We start from the raw sequence: 16,512 nt of genomic DNA, 5'->3' as shown, positions 1-16,512 counted from the left end.
GATCTAAATGCTGACACGGTTCCTTTTCTTAACTTGTTTAGTTGCATACATCTGATTTAATCTTGATTAACATCGATTACCACTGTTGTAATGACAATAGGAGGAGGTCATGCACATTGTATACATTTCTGTGAAGCTCTCACTCTGTTGTTGTTCTGACTGAGCTCTTGCAGGAGCTATGTCAGAGCAGACCCGCGCTGAATACCATTACCTGTGATAGATAGAATAAAGCTTTTGGTTCAACTGTTCTTCATAGTTTAAGTATCATCACTCAAACTGTTGTTAATTGATCCAAAGAATTGGGGTGAGGTAGCGATGGCTGACCTTAACAATACCTCAAGCAGAAAATCCCATGCGTCTGAATTCCTTAAAAACGTTCCTTTGAGAAGCTGATTATGTTGGAATGTTTATAAGCAGGTTGATTTCCTTTTGCCCTCATTCATAGTTTGTTGCAGCAAAATCACATGATGTTTATACTGGACACTACGCCAGTCTCCTTTGTGGGAACAACTGTTTGACAGAGTCTGACCTTCAACCTAAACTAAGAGGAATCTGCTCTTTTATTTATTTATAATTCTTTCCCTTTTTACCAATATTTCTCCAAGGTGAACAGCTCTGGTTAGTGTCAGTTGTGATCTGTGTTTGTCTTAAGTGACTGACTCATCGTCTGGCTCCAGACCAAACATTCACACAATAGCACAATACACCAATGAAGGGCGATTGCGGTTATTTTCACAGGTATGTCGCAATAGAAGCCGTTGATCTTCGCATGGTTAATTCCTACACGGGATTTTATGCTTAAGAGTGTTTTCCAAGGTACCTGGTATGACTCCCAAGGTTTTGTGTGTCTTCAAGTGTTGGATACTTATGCCCTCTAGTGCCAAACATGTGCGTAAAGAAAAGAAACAAAAACACTGACCACAGCTTTTTGTCATTCACAGTTGACAAACTCCAGTTTGAACCACCACTCCGGAAAGAAACTGAGGCTCATTCTGAAATGGTGAAATCACACTTTGTTTAGTCATTATTGGTACTCAAGCATGACTTTATGTCTCGGTTCATTATCTGCCACGTATTTGTGCGTATCCAAAAAGAAAAACAAATGAACCGAAAATTGAAGAATGGCAAAGAAGTATTTCAATTTTCTATTTTTGTGCATTTGTGCCTTTCCACAGGATGTGAGTAAAGATAATGACTTCCCTTCACCCTGGAGTCCCTTTGCAGAGGGAGGAATAACAACCAGGTAATCCATGGAAACTGTTGTCATGGGAACTGCTCCTATTTACACCCTGCTCTCTCTCTCTTTTTCGCTTTCTCTCTTTACCTGGCTTATTTATTTCATGGATGCATCTCTTTGGATTCATCCATAAAGCAAAGACTATTGCATGGTTAAGGTTAAGCATCTGTATATGTTTTGTTTTTCTCAAATTTTAATTTATGGTGAACGGATGATAGTGGGTGTATATTTTAAGATTTCCAAAGAAAAATACCTTCAGTATCATCTGTATTTGAATGTTCAGTGTTAATTCGGATTGGAAATACTCTACTTCTACTCCCTGCAGCTAACCTCTGTCTGTGCATGCACTAACTGTCCTGCGTCTGCACTTTAAAATGTCATTTTGGCCTTGAACCTCTGATCCTCTGTCTCACTGTGTGTCTGTGTGCTTTCACGTTTTTCCTCCCTGCACTTATCTCTGTTGTCCTCTTTTGGCTCTCTCTCTCTCCCTCTCCCTCTCACTCTCCCTCTCTCTCTCTCTATCTCTCATGCCTTGTCCCTCAAAGGAGCCTTCTCAAAAGCGTTGAGGATGAATTGTTCCAACGGTAACACTAACACTGTGTGTGCCATAGTGCTGTGCGCCGTCCACCCCACCCCTCGCTTGGTCACCACCATGTTTGTAGTGAGCTTTGGCAGCCACAGTGTTCACAAATCACCCTCGACTTATCATGTGTGATTCAAAAACTATGCACGCTGTTGAGTCTGACATTATGATGTCGAAATAGAATTAAAGATTCAGTACAGAACAGTTAGGGTCATCTAATGGTGTGGCTGAAGATCGTAAAAAAAGAAAGGAACACTTCCTCCCTCACTACATCAGCCTTCACATACCAGAACGGATTTCATTCTTTGACATTTATGTTGTAGGTTCTGTTTCAAAAAGCAAAATGCACCCTGGCTGGTTTGTCTGTTTGGCGGCACAAAATGGCTGCCTCCATAAAGCAAGGCCTTTGCCTAGAGTATTAGAACAGGCCGCAAATAAACCTCTTAAGTATCAGCCTGAAGAATTTGTATAAATTATGGCAGGGCTGTGTTATTTATACCTGCTGTTGTTTTAGAACAAACAAGGCTCTTAACATACTTTTTATTGAACTTAAATTTACATCACAGCTTCGAAGCTAATTTAATGGATAAGAGATAAAATAGACAACATTTAAAATCCTGAAATGTATCTGTAGACCATGCTTTTGCTCCCAGAATTAATTTACAGCAAGAATAGAAATTCATTTTTCATTTTTTGAGTTAAGATAGACAACACCCTCGAAAAAGCTTAATTCCATGATGATGATCTCCCTTAGTCTCATAGTCTAAAGAGGGATTTTTGTTCATAAACATTAACATCGTTCCTGAGTTTCTGATGGGTGTTATGGTTTTTTTTTTTTTACATCATCACTGTCTTTGATTCCTGCAGGGGACACGTCACCCATCTCGAAGACGCCTTTGAAGAAGTGGAGCTGTGAGGGATTTCAATAGATTTAAGTGTCATTATAAACACACAAACATTAATTGCTGTGCTTTACATCTTTTTTAAAATGCTTTGATTTCAGGTCAACTCTGAAGCCAGGGCTTCCTCCTCCTCCTTTGCCACCAAAAGTGAGAAAAAACATTTGTTACTACTTGGATTTATCCAGTTCTATCCATCTTTATCCATTAACTGTCCTCTCTATTTTCAGCCGAGATTGAACAATTCGTCAGAGGAACTCGGCCTTAACGACGAGAGGTCTCTGACTGTGCGGAGGTTTCCAAACTCTGAGAATGGGCCGAGTCAGGTGGCTCGCAGACAGAGCACACCTGAGCAGGGGAACAAGGGGGAGCACTCATCTTCTGACTACCTCTCTGTGAGCGTCAGCAGCCCTGGCATTTTGTCTCATGCGTCTGATCCTGGTTAGTTGTGCATTAACCCGTTCATATGCCATCCATTTGTATCAGTATTCCCAAATGTTTCCTAAATGAGCACTTGCTTTGTTTTTACAAGCTCTCAGTAAATCTGAGTGTAAAGGTAAGAGCAACAGATGTAAATATAAATCTGTATTGGATCTGGATTCTGTGTGTTTGACGGCATGGTTTTAAATGATTGTGTAATTTTTCTATTTGCCTGCTCTTACATGACAGATAATGATTCAGATGGCAGTGTGAACGGAGACAGTCCAAAGCCAGCACTCAACAGGCACCGGAAAGAGAAAAAGGAATTCCCTGTGAGTTCAAAGATGCAAATATATTACATTTTTAACAATTGTCATTTTAAATTAAATTGGATTTCTAGATAAAAACAATCTATGATCTTAAATAATCTATATTTATATATATACTTTTTCTCCTGCCAACACATTTAAACCTCAACTGTCCTGTATATCTTTGTAAGAACCAAACATCAGTTGTTAAAGAGGAAACCTTGGTGTCACAAAAACCACTGTCCATTGTCGAGGCTTGTACAAAATTACACAGCTGCATTTAAAATAATTGTTCGCCTGTGTTCTGCATCTACATTATCTTTTTGTGTTTCCTGCGCTGCTCCTCAGAAACCAGCTATCAACGGCCTGCCACCCACTCCTAAAGTGCTGGTGAGTGACTCTCTCTTCTCTTCACTCTTTCCTGCTGACGTGGTTTCATGAGCACTGTTATCAATCTCTGTGCCTGAAACACTGCTGTGCATTCTGTAGATATTTGGGGTCCTCAGAGCTTTAAGCCTTGTGGTTGCCTGTGCTCCAGCTCCAGCTCCAGCTTATTAAACCCTGGCTGACATCTCATCACTGTCTTCCTGTTTTCATCTGCGGTGCTTTTCATTGCAGATGGGAGCCTGTTTCTCCAAAGTGTTTGATGGTTGTCCACTGAAGATCAACTGTGCCACATCATGGATTCATCCAGACACCAAAGGTACATCTTCATACAGTGAACACTAACAGAATTGGCATGTTTGATTAAAGCCAAATACATGATTTGTTTTATTTTGTTTTTAGACCAGTATCTAATCTTTGGGACAGAGGATGGTATCTATACTCTGAATCTTAATGAGCTTCATGAAGCCACAATGGAACAGGTAACAATCGGTTGCATGAACAAGTGTATATATATAAAAACACTCATTGTTTATTCTCCATATTGTTTGGTAATCACCACCCCCCACATTTATAGTTACCACAGCACAACACAGGCACTACTTGCAGTATATGCTGTTTGCTTTTGCATTTGCTTCTTGATCTATGAGTTTAATGAAAAACATATCTGCACTTCCTTTTTATACTTTCCTTTTTAGTAATTTCAATAAAGTTAAATAAAACAAAATGTTAACACATTGTCTGACACTAAAGCCCCATGTTTGATTTTGATATTAAGAATAAATACATGTTGGATGTGGGCATCAGCATGTTGAGCAAATATAGCTCTCTCCTGCTGAGGTTGCTTGAATGTAAATTTCCCAAAATGCTGCTGCAAGTAAAAAGGCTAAACTCTTGATAGCATCCAGGACAGCACATACTACAAATACTTATCATGTAGTTGGACAACCATATTAACAACAGATAGTATTAGAGAACAAAATGTATGAATAGTAGGATGACAAACGGTATCCACCTACGTCCTTTATTCTGCAATTAAAATCTTCTTAAGTTATTAGGATTTCAAGTTTATTTAGGATTTTGTAATTTTGACTTTAGGTGAAATGTTTGATTAAAAAAAACAAAAAGAAAAAAAAAACCCACAATCTTTGAAACTACTTGAATACAGAATTTTGATCTTATTAGAGTCCCATAAAGACAGCGACACATGCAGAGAAATCTGAAGCTGCTGGGCCTAGTTAGCTGTTATTGGACTATTTGGGGGAGGGGGTTCAGTTAACATACAGTTTACAAATTCATTTATCTTATTATTTTATTCCCTTAGCTCTTCCCAAGGAAGTGCACATGGCTGTATGTTATCAACAACAACCTGATGTCTTTATCTGGTAAGTGACGGACTTATAACAACCTCCTCCTTCACTGGCCACTGTCGTAACCTGCTGCTTCTTTGTCTTGTGTTATCTGACTGCCCCTGAGGGCAACACAGTCACTCCATATCTACAGACCGAAAATAACTGTCCTCAGAACTGTGTCCCACTATTCATGAACACAGTGATTCATGAGGGATACATTTGACTTTACAGCCTGTTCTCCAACTAAAGAACCGCTCATGTGCTGATTATTTGCAGGTCACAGTGTCTGATAAGAAATCGCATTTTAGAAAATAGAAATACTACGTGTGCTGGAAAAAAATCCATAACCTTAAACCAGACTGTTGTGAGTTGGCTGTCGTAAGAACTCAAACCTTTCCTGGGTTTAACATTTGAGGATGGGATTACAGAGCGCAAGGTCTGCTTTCCATTTTTGCCTTCTGCTGTTTACCCCTTGGTATACTAAACCTCTGTTCTCTTCTCTTCTTCCCTTGGCCACTGTCCATCCTCCTCTCACCTGGCTTGATTTGATATTCTACTAACTGGCTTCATCAGAAGGTAATCATGCTTCACATCATCATCACCACACTGTTCCCTTTTTTTATGTACCTCTGTTCACGTCTAACCTTTCTACGTAGCTGCTTTGTGGGATGCAGGATTTGGAATTGAACTCTTTTCAGAATGTTTATAATGTGATGACACAATGAACTGTCATATTTAAGATGGGTACATTAAGTTCATGATAGTATGGACTGTGTTCTACCTCAGGAAAAAACTTCCAGCTGTATTCACACAACCTCATTGGACTGTTCGAGCAGTTGAAGAAGCCTGGACTGGCTGCTCAGTTCCAGACTCATCGCTTCCCAGACAAAATTTTACCCAGGTGAGATCATTAGGCCCATTTAACTCTTAATGCTGTCTCGTATAGATGCATAAAATCATTCAACCACACTTCCAGGTTTGCGATTGAGGTGACATTCTGCTTTTCTGACTGTAAGCACGGTGCCACACTCACGCTGTGCAGTCTTTTTGTTCTCGTCTGTCGACCATCGTGACAAACGACCCCGATCGGAGAGAGAAATGAGAACCATTGGCTGACTTCCCTGTTTTCAGACGTCATCAGCTCTTTTAAGGCTGTAGTCACAACAACTTGACTGTTTTCTCTCCTCAGGAGATTTGCCCTGACAACTAAGATCCCAGACACAAAGGGCTGTCACAAGTGTTGCATTGGTGAGTGGGCTTATTTACTTCCATCATAATAAACTGTCTTTACACAAGAAACATGTCCTAGTAGTTAGGTAGGTCTATGTTTTTATTCAATTAAGACCTTAATATTATGCATTAAAGCTGCAGAAAAAAACCTCAGGTTATTATTCTGCTTCTGTTTTGTCATCATGAACCAAAACTATGCTGCGTTCATCATCTGAAAACAAGCTTGGTCAGTTTTACTAGTGTCAAACATGACTGAAGGAGCATTTGTGTGTATGCAGCATCAGCACAGCGCAGGGCAGGAACGATATTAATCCTGTCAAGCTGCTGAGAGACCAGGTTTTTTGAGCAGTAGCATTCACTTCCGAAACATTTCAGAGGCTTCTTTTGTGTTTTCTGTCTTAAACATGAAACAAATCACTTCCTGTGTGCAGCAGGGGAATGTCACCGAGCAACATAAGATCGAAACACTGCTGTAATGAAAAATACAGAGCGTCTGTATCTGAAATTTAAGGATCAGGTCTCATTGGGCACTTTCTAACTATTTTTAAATGTGGACATTTTTGCCTGATTCCACTTTATATTCAATATTTCTGTTGAAAATGTTCTGCCCATGTATACACATATTTTATGTCTTATATTGTGTTCTTTATGCTAACCCTGTCCTGTCTAAAACCTATACATACTACTGCCTGTCTCGGGCCAGGATGCTCTTGTTTTCCAAGTTTTATTCTTGGTTAAATAAAAATTTAATTCAATTAAAAAAAAAATATATAATTTGTCAGATATCTCATCATTATGATGTTCTTGTGTCTCCTAAACTCCTAAGTTTGGTCTAACTACATTTTGTCTGTTTCATAGTGAGAAACCCATACACAGGCCACAAATACCTGTGTGGAGCGCTGCAGTCTGGGATTGTCTTGTTGCAGTGGTATGAGCCCATGCAGAGGTTTATGCTCATTAAGGTCAGTTCACCACTGCATTTCTTTCTCGTCACCACAGATCTCCTAAATATCGGTCTTTCACCCAGAGAACTTAACAGATGGAGCTTCTACTTTTAAACTACAAAACCAGGAAACCCAGACTAACCTGTGTGTCTGCTGTCTCTTCTTGCCCCCACAGCATTTCGACTTCCCTCTTCCCAGCCCACTAAAGGTGTTTGAGATGCTTGTGGTCCCAGAGCAGGAGTATCCTCTGTTGTGTGTGGCCATCAGCCAGGGAACAGAGCAGGGACAGGTTGTCCGCTTTGAGACCATCAACCTCAACTCCTGCTCCTCCTGGTTCACAGAGATCGGAACAAGTAAGTCAAATAAGATACTTATTATTCTGAAAACCAAATTAGGGATGTCCCGATCCGATATTGATATCGGATATCGGTCCGATATTGATATCGGATATCGGTCCCATATCAGCCAAAAAACGCATATCGGATTATATCGCACTGCCTCGAAAATCTCCGATATAAGTGCTCCGATACAACAGTCCATTCGCTCCAGCACTTCTATCCAGCAGCGCCTGTTGTGATCACGTGGGTTCTTTGTGTTGGATGCATGTAGAGCCCAGTGTGTGTGTGTGTGTGTGTGCTACTGCTATTTCAGAGGTTAAACATTTTTCTTTAACCTCTGAAATCAGAGGCTACGAAGCCACGCAGCACGAGCGCGAGTTAGCCATTAGCACCACACTAGCTCATCCTGAGGCGAGCTGCTAAAACAACATTATTTCAGAAACCAGCGCCACCTTCAGTGTCGACTTTCAACAGTCTCCGTTTGTTAATTATACCCCAAAAACCTGCCATGCCAAGAGCTTTCTGTGTTTTGAATGTGCCCTGAAGCGCCACACACGGAGCTAAGTATATCTGCGGGGCTGGTCCTCGGGCTCCGGGTTTACCTGTGGGACAGGTCACTCACCCTGTGTTGGTTGGTCTAATCCAAAATAGTGAAAACAAGGGGGGTGTTCTCTGAAGACACGCCGTTACCTGTGAAACACGGGTGCTCTGAAAACACCCCCATTAGCACTTGGTACGTTCCCCCTGATGAAATTAACCATAGGCTGTATGAAATTAACATGGCAAAAAATCGAATATTCTTATGTTGAAGGTTAAAATTTATGTAACCCATTGGTTAATAATGGGTCAGTTTTTCTCATACCTAATGTTGCTGACTATTGTTCTCTCTTTAAGTAATATAACTGGATCAAGCCTATTCTAACATTCCACACTACAAAATATGTAATAAAAGTATGTATGATTTGTGCTGATATTGTATCGGATCAATATCGGTATCGGCCAATACTCAAGGCTGCAATATCGGTATCGTATCGGAAGTGAAAAAGTTGTATCCGGACATCCCTAGACCAAATTGAGGACATTTAGGTTGAATGGTGAATTGTACGACTGGTTCTTTTATGTCAGATATTTAGCAATGCTCCAACCTCTTGGTGGTTCTCACAAGGCATTACAACATGGCTTTGTTTGCACTCGCCCACTGAGATCAAAAACACTGCTATTAATTCCCCTGCATGTGAACAACACAAAGAACGTGCTTGCAAACAGGCCTCTAGAAAGTCTTTGTATTGACTTTGTATGTAATGTCATCATATAAAAGTTTTTCATGGCATTCACTATGAACTTACCATTACTGTTTCCACAGCTAATAAGCAAGTGGATGCAATCCATGTTACCCAGCTGGAGAGAGACACCGTGTTGGTGTGTTTGGACCGTATGTATTATCTCTTTTATTCTGTAGATGTATATGATTCTAACTGTAAGATCTGCACTGACTCTAATTTAGGTTCTAACTTGTATTGTTTAATTCTGCAGAAAATTTGAAGATTGTTAATCTCCAAGGCAGACTGAAGTCTAACAAGAAGCTGGCGTCTGAGCTCAGCTTTGACTTCTGCATTGAATCTGTTGGTAGGTTGTCAGACAAGCCTCTTTACTGACTTTGGATCTGTGCAAAGAAATACATACACATGTAATTTGTGGAGGGTTTATGTCAAAATTTTCTGAATTTAGTTTAAAAATTGAACATAAAAATGTACATACCTCGCCAGAATACCAGCCTATTTGTAAACTCACACATACTATGATTTTCGTGTGCACTAATACATGATTTTCTTTTCCTCTCTTGTTACATCAGTGTGCCTTCAGGACAGTGTCCTGGCCTTCTGGAAACATGGCATGCAGGGAAAGAGCTTCAAGTCCAATGAGGTGAAATCTTCTTAACCACTACACATTTTGTGGAATCATAATTTAACACAACTGGTTGTAGATTGTACAGTTATTACAGAATCCAAAACTTTTTTTTTTTTAACTGTACCATATTAAAAGCTTAATTCTTGCAATTAAGCATATTGTAACTAAGTTTATTTAATGTAAACAGTTAATACATCCTTTCAATCTGTTAATAATTTGAATATCTATTAAGGAAATAGGACCTGACAACACAAAGAGGGACTCGCAACATATAATCTAGGGATGCACAATATTGGACTATTTGCCATTATCCAATATGCCGATATATATATATATGTGTATATATATATATATATATATATGTATATATATATATATATATATGTATATATATATGTATATATATATATATGTATATATATATATATATATATGTATATATATATATATATATATATATATATATATATATATATATATATATATATATGTATATATATATATATATATATATATGTATATATATATATATATATATGTATATATATATGTATATATATGTATATATATATGTATATGTATATGTATATGTATATATATATATATATATATATATATATATGTATATGTATATACTGAGTTATATGTGCTTGGACAGTAACCAATATATTTAAGATTTTCTCTGCACCCAAATGCAAATGTCATTTAATCTCTTCTGCAGTGAAATTATCGTAGTTGTAGAGGTGCTAGCAAAGAAGCAGCCCATTCAGCCTACTCTTTAAGTCATTAGTTGTATTGGGGGGGATCTTGGCTTATTTGTTTATATCTGCTTATACATTTTAAAGCCAATATCGGCTGATAGTAATATTGGTAATTTTCTCAACAAAATCCACTCCATTAATGTAGATGATTTTATTAAATGTCTTTATTCTGTGTTTTGAGAGAGGGTCAAAACAAACAAAACAATCACCCTCATTTGATATATGAATTATTATTAGGCTTGCAGTGACAACTTGGTGTGCAATTTGTGTCACCTCCATGAATACGAGCGTTGTCGCTGTGCACGTAAACGCCTTTGGCCTGGGACAACAAAGACCCCGAGTGTCTTGTTTTTATGCATGGCAACATGCTCTAGGTGATGTGAGGAGATTGGACCTCAGGTGGAGCCACACAGAATGTCTTTGTGTCGGGGCGAGGTAATGAATTCAACCAGCTTTCAAAGAGGGAGTCCACGTTAACCTGATCACGAGTCTTGTTCAGGAGCACAACGAAAGTTCAAGAGATCACAGGGAGGTGAAGCATTCTGTTTTTATGAAAAGTGATACGGCGATAGCGGCGGCACTTTTGAAAGCCCGCCGTGTCAGACGTGGTTCTGCTGCACTCAGGCGAGACAGGAGGTCAAGTTTGTCTAGTCTGTGCTCGGCTCAGCTCAACCCGTCTCCCATAGCAAGGATTTTATAATGACGGCAGCCATGCAACATTTATGCTCGATCATAAACGAAACCTGTCACACAACAAGGAGCAGCTCTAAATAATTCAGCCGTAGTCTCGTTATGATTCCCCCTCAGAAGCGAAGGTATTGAAGGGGGCAGACCTGTTGAACCGTGCTTGCCTCGGTGGGTGCTCATCTGAACACCCGAGACCTTGTTCTCATTTAGACTTAAACAGATCAGATCTCTCCCGAGGCCAAGGACTTACACCTAGCAGGTGTCACAGGCCGACTATCTCACGTCTGTCGACATGTTTTCATGTCTTGTCGTCATGAGAGTGGGTTTTAAAGCGGCCCCTTGTGTTATTCCCTGCAAAGTGTCAGGCTACATCTTGTGACTAGAACAGGTACACGCTCCAGGATTGTACACATTGACACACCGAGTCCCTGGAGACGGCACTCATTTACCTACAGTCTGTTACAAAATATGTTGACATTATGTTGTTGAAGGTACAATACCCAATCCCAATGTAACCATTCATCCCAGCATCCAAACACAAGCACAGGGCAGAACTTTGTTGACTCTGACGGGTTTTAAAATACGCAGACTGACACTAACAACAGATCAATCTGTTATTACAGTGATGTTGTTGTAGGTTTATACCAGTAATAGTTCTTTCAATTAAGATCAATAAGTTATCCTTAGCCTTCGTATGTAGCTGCAACAGCCTTAATGTTCTCTTCATGTGTTTAACTTTAAGGTTGTTTTTTTTCATTCATAGGTGACCCAGGAGATCTGTGATCCAAGCAGAGTCTTCCGTCTCCTGGGATCTGACAGGTCAGTACAGAGATATTTCCATCTTTAGCTGCACGGGTGACCTTTTTTTTGGATAATTGCTTACTAAATTAATCAAATGTTTTGGTGCTTTTTCATATCATTAAATCTAGCTATCTGAGTTTTTAGCTTCTTAAATATGAGTATGTTTTTGGTTTCTTTGCTATAACAAAGAACTTGTTAAAAACTCTCTTCAATGTAACTCTTCTTTACATCTATGTGTTGTTTATCTGCCTCTTCAGCAGCACTACTGCCAGTATAATTTATCACCCCCGTTATTTCCATAAAACCTCACACTCGTGATAATGGCCACCTTCCCACAGGGTCTTTGTGTTTTTCTATTACCTTGAAACCATCTAACCGCCTGCTTCACCTCCTGTATTCAGCTCTCATCTCCCACTGCTGCTCATTGATTTCTCACTGTGCTGGTGTCTCTACTTGACCTGCAGCCATGTTTTTCCTCTCTCTAATTTCATTTTACCTCAAGCTCATCGTCTCAATCTGTTTATGTCTTTCTGGTGAATAGATTTGATCACTTTCGCCACTCAGTGTCCACATGTGACAGCCTTGAATCCCTCTCTGTCTCTATGTTCCGTGCTTTTTGCATCTGTTGATCATTTACCAGAGACATGAAGACCTAAAACTGTTTCCACCTCACTAACAGTCCCAGATCTGTTTTATAAAATAAGAGTAAATTACAGTGTATCATTGCTAATTTCTGAAAGGAGCTCTTAAAATTATTTCTACATGATCATAGTTTATCTTTTGATTTTGACACAAATTAAAGTTTCTGCTGTCAGCCGAGGTGGTATTTGGGCTAGTTTTGTGTCTTAATTGACCTGAGACTGGAAGTTGCAGCATTAAGAATTTGGCCACATTATGTCAAGTTTAATTCTTGTATAAAAATGTTAAAAACTAGTGGTAAATACTTGTTGTCATTTCTAAAATCACAATCCAATGTCTTTTGATGTAGCATGTTTTAGTCCACAACCCAAATATATTCCAATTCAAAGAAAATCGTATTAATTCTCATTTTGCTGGAACAAACATCCTATGATTGATAAATATTAAAGGGCGCAAACAATAACAATACAAATACACACATCCAGAGATACTATATAAAGTGGCAGTTGCATCTCCAAAGTGCCAAGTGCATATGTTCTAGATAAAGAGCTGTATATAGAAACTAATATTTTTCCTATTTGCTGGAAAATTGACCAACTATGCTGAATAATTTATCTGATGGTTACATTTCTGTCAGTTGACTCATCCATGAAACATTTCAGTTGAAGATAGGATGTCATGATGTTTGTTTTTTCAGCTGCAGACTCTGCAGAATGGGATGGGATTTAACTCTCTCACTCTTGTACAGCAATCTTACTCATAGATATAATGCATTTTCTAACCCCTTACCCTAACTTTAACCATCACAACTAGATTCCAAACCCTAACCTTTAACCTGAATTAAACCTGACCTAAAGCCCTTTCCAAACCTTACAATAAAACTAAGTCTCAACCTTCTGAAGGCCCTTTAAATTGGAGAGGACCAGCCAAAATATCCTCTTAGAGATTGGTTGATTGTCCTAGCAATGTACGACACATACACACACAGAACATGCTCAGAGCAGCAGCATCAGTGAAGCCATCAGTCAGATGATGACTCCTGATGGCGCGGAGCCTCTCTCTCTGCCTAGCCACTCCTCCTCCTCCTCCTCCTCCTCCATGTTTTATTCACCGCTGCCCAGGTTCTGCCAGCCTGGTTTGAGTGTCTCTCTGTGCCTCTGTAATTTCATCTCTCCTGTCACCACCACGAGACGAATGCCATCTGAAGATAAATCCACTGACGTAACAGTCGAGTTGTCATCCTACTGCCGCTTAAAATTCCATTTGACAAGCTCCACTGTGTTACTGAGATGGTGTTAACACGAGTCCTGTCGTCAATGAAGTTCAATTATAGCAACAGTCATTCCAATAACTATAAAGTGCTCCAACACAACATGGCTCCATGTACTCTAGAATCTGAATTATTATTCATATCCACACCTTTTTTGGCCACAACATACCGAATGTCTGATTTTATTGTTAATGAGCGCTTTTGTTCTCAAGAAATGCAGAACAGTCTCTCATTGTTCCATAAATGTGATAGCAACTTCCTGTATTTACCGTCGTCGTCATCAGAGCTGCTCCGAAAATGTAATGGGTTCATCCTTGTGTCAAACCCCGCCCTCCCAAACAAAGTTTCAAGAAACTCTCTTGTTGGCATGGTGTGATACTGATGATGCAATAAACTCGTTATGTTGCGATTGCGGCTCTGAAATGTCACCTCCTCAAACCGTCAAACAATAATAAAACGCAGCTGACTGACTGCTCACACCAAGCTGGAGGGGGAGGGGTCGTGTTACCTGGCACCACAGACGAGTGATTCCTGCACTCTGTTTTTGATGAGTCATTAAAAACGGCTCATACCTTCTGGCAAGTCGGCACCTTGAGCTGCCATAAATTTGCTATCGTACCTGTGGAGGACGCTCCGGAGAGTTTGGACCTCCCAGACACGGAGAATCTCATCCTCGTTGTTCCTGTCTCCTCACTGGTTGATATGAAAACGTATTGTAGAAGCTGTAGCTTTTAAAAAAAACAAAACAACCTCCACCTCCTGTGATTGCCGTTGATGGAGTTCACACCAGTGTGTGGATCAGAGTCCATTTCCTCGTTTACTCGTATTGTGGTGTTATTTAAGTATGTTTTGTACGTATATTCTCAAGTAATTGCCGTCAACACCACTCCTCTGTCCACTCACTCAATCGGTAGATAGACTGAAACTGTAGGAATGCTGCAAAAAATATTGACAAAATCACTAATGAGCTGGATTTTGTACAGTCAGTAAGAATGTGTGTACCAAGCAAAGAATATATATGTCCAAAACATAGAGTATGCACGTACAAAACAAAGAATGCGCAAACGGAATATAGTTGTGCCAATTCTGGTGTGAACGCACCCTTACATCTATCCATCCATCTACCGCTTTATCCTCCACCGGAGGGTCACGGGGGTGCTGTGCCAATCTCAGCTGACATAGGGCGATAGGCGGGGTACACCCTGGATTGTTTATCATGTTATTTATGGTACATACAGTTCTTCCAGTATGTTGGAGTTCAGCGCTGTATTTGTCTACCATTTTCATGTATCTTTGCAATCTATCTGCCTTCCGTTGTAACTCGTGTCTGTTCTTGTGTCTGGTTCTTTTGCAGGGTGGTGGTCCTGGAGAGTCGACCCACAGACAACCCCACGGCCCTGAGCAACCTCTACATTTTAGCAGGTCATGAGAACAGTTACTGATCCTCTCTGTCAGAGAGTGGACAGGTCTTTGAAAAGCATGAGATGCCTCAGATTTGGGAGAGAATATTTAAAAAAAAAAAAAAAATGAAAAAACATTGGGAGTTTTGTTACTGATCATGGGATGGAGAGCCCAGTGAAAGCGGGGGCCTCTGAAGACTGGATTCATGAGTAGCCTTACACCAGCAACACACTCACCGTAGCTCCGTTCATCACAAGGGACAAGAGAAACGATTAAAAAAACTCAAATGAACATTGTAATACTATTATTTTGCTCACCTTTCTTTTTAGTGTTACAATCTCGAGTTACAAACATGTTATCCAGAGGTTTAATGGGGAAAAAATAAGTGCCATGAAAAAAAAGAAAAGAAAAATACACAGGAATTGGTGATTGTAATAAAAACAATGGGAGGTTTATTTTGTGTTATTGTCTGAAACATGTCGCACGTAATCATTGCCGGTGACAAACGTTATTAGGCTTTTTACAATTTTGTAGTTGAACTAATTGATCAGTTTATACAGAAACCCAAGAGCCATGTGGGTTATTTAAGCGATATTTATTAACTAACCTCATGTTAAGTAATAGGGTATGTTGCATTTACAGTGACAGGATTAACTACCTAGTAAACAGTTTACCCAAGCAGCTTCCAGTTATTTTTACCGCTATGTAACATAGCCACATCTCTCCTGCTCCGCTGCTTTCATTGTAACAAATTGGATATACTGTACATTTCTTTACCCTCTTTTCTTTTATAGACCTTTTAATTCTCATTATTTGCACCATGTAAGCACTTTTGTACATTTTTTTTAATTTAAAATAAAAATGACAAAATGAGGGACGATGCTAGGTATTTGTTAACATCTTTGCATTCCCTTCGCAAAATGTTTAATGTATGCTGTTTTGTAATAAAAAAGAAACGCTGTTAACAAGATCTAACATGAAAGGATGGTTTATTTCTGTGTGTGAGCTGATGATGCAGAGAGTCGCTCTTCGCTGAGGATGATGACGATGAGTCTCTGAAGGGAGCAAGGGGAGAGACGGGTGAGTTATTAGTTTATTATTTCCCTCTTTAGTCTGTCGTTCCTGTGACTTCAGCAGCCTGTGCTAATTGGTCTCTCTGTGACAGGATGAGGTAAATTTTCCTGTTTGTCGTTTACTGACACATCAACGCTGATGTAAGATACTGTCATAACAACAGGTTTTTAAAGGGGCTTTAGGAAATCCAACATGTTGGAGAGTTTGCTTCGTCCTAGTTTGAATTGTTTACCTAAACACTAAATGTGGACACGTACAAATCAACAGAAAAACCCC

At 39.5% G+C, this 16,512-nt stretch overlaps 1 protein-coding gene across 8 annotated transcripts in view; it reads left to right on the top strand.

The window, feature by feature from the left end:
* The window catches only part of map4k5 (mitogen-activated protein kinase kinase kinase kinase 5), a 33,761-nt gene extending 17,629 nt beyond the window's left edge, over window positions 1-16,132 (top strand). For 2 of the 8 annotated variants that reach the window (XM_044047411.1, XM_044047407.1), the window contains 22 exons: window positions 942-1,000; window positions 1,176-1,243; window positions 1,783-1,821; window positions 2,688-2,732; window positions 2,824-2,869; window positions 2,950-3,160; window positions 3,252-3,275; window positions 3,389-3,471; window positions 3,796-3,837; window positions 4,066-4,150; window positions 4,234-4,313; window positions 5,156-5,216; window positions 5,757-5,759; window positions 5,970-6,084; window positions 6,373-6,431; window positions 7,272-7,375; window positions 7,533-7,710; window positions 9,059-9,127; window positions 9,229-9,321; window positions 9,548-9,618; window positions 11,815-11,870; window positions 15,116-16,132. In XM_044047411.1, coding sequence (XP_043903346.1) covers window positions 942-1,000; window positions 1,176-1,243; window positions 1,783-1,821; window positions 2,688-2,732; window positions 2,824-2,869; window positions 2,950-3,160; window positions 3,252-3,275; window positions 3,389-3,471; window positions 3,796-3,837; window positions 4,066-4,150; window positions 4,234-4,313; window positions 5,156-5,216; window positions 5,757-5,759; window positions 5,970-6,084; window positions 6,373-6,431; window positions 7,272-7,375; window positions 7,533-7,710; window positions 9,059-9,127; window positions 9,229-9,321; window positions 9,548-9,618; window positions 11,815-11,870; window positions 15,116-15,203 — 1,679 coding nt within the window. In that variant the 3' untranslated portion in view covers window positions 15,204-16,132. The remainder of the gene's footprint in view (window positions 1-941; window positions 1,001-1,175; window positions 1,244-1,782; window positions 1,822-2,687; window positions 2,733-2,823; window positions 2,870-2,949; window positions 3,161-3,251; window positions 3,276-3,388; window positions 3,472-3,795; window positions 3,838-4,065; window positions 4,151-4,233; window positions 4,314-5,155; window positions 5,217-5,756; window positions 5,760-5,969; window positions 6,085-6,372; window positions 6,432-7,271; window positions 7,376-7,532; window positions 7,711-9,058; window positions 9,128-9,228; window positions 9,322-9,547; window positions 9,619-11,814; window positions 11,871-15,115) is intronic. The other 6 variants (XM_044047413.1, XM_044047410.1, XM_044047409.1 and 3 more) reach the window with 5 other exon arrangements.
* Window positions 16,133-16,512: the final 380 nt, after the last annotated feature.

This window comes from Solea senegalensis, linkage group LG16 (assembly GCF_019176455.1).
Source record: "Solea senegalensis isolate Sse05_10M linkage group LG16, IFAPA_SoseM_1, whole genome shotgun sequence".
NCBI lineage: Eukaryota > Metazoa > Chordata > Actinopteri > Pleuronectiformes > Soleidae > Solea > Solea senegalensis.
This window is presented reverse-complemented; position numbering and strand designations above follow the sequence as displayed.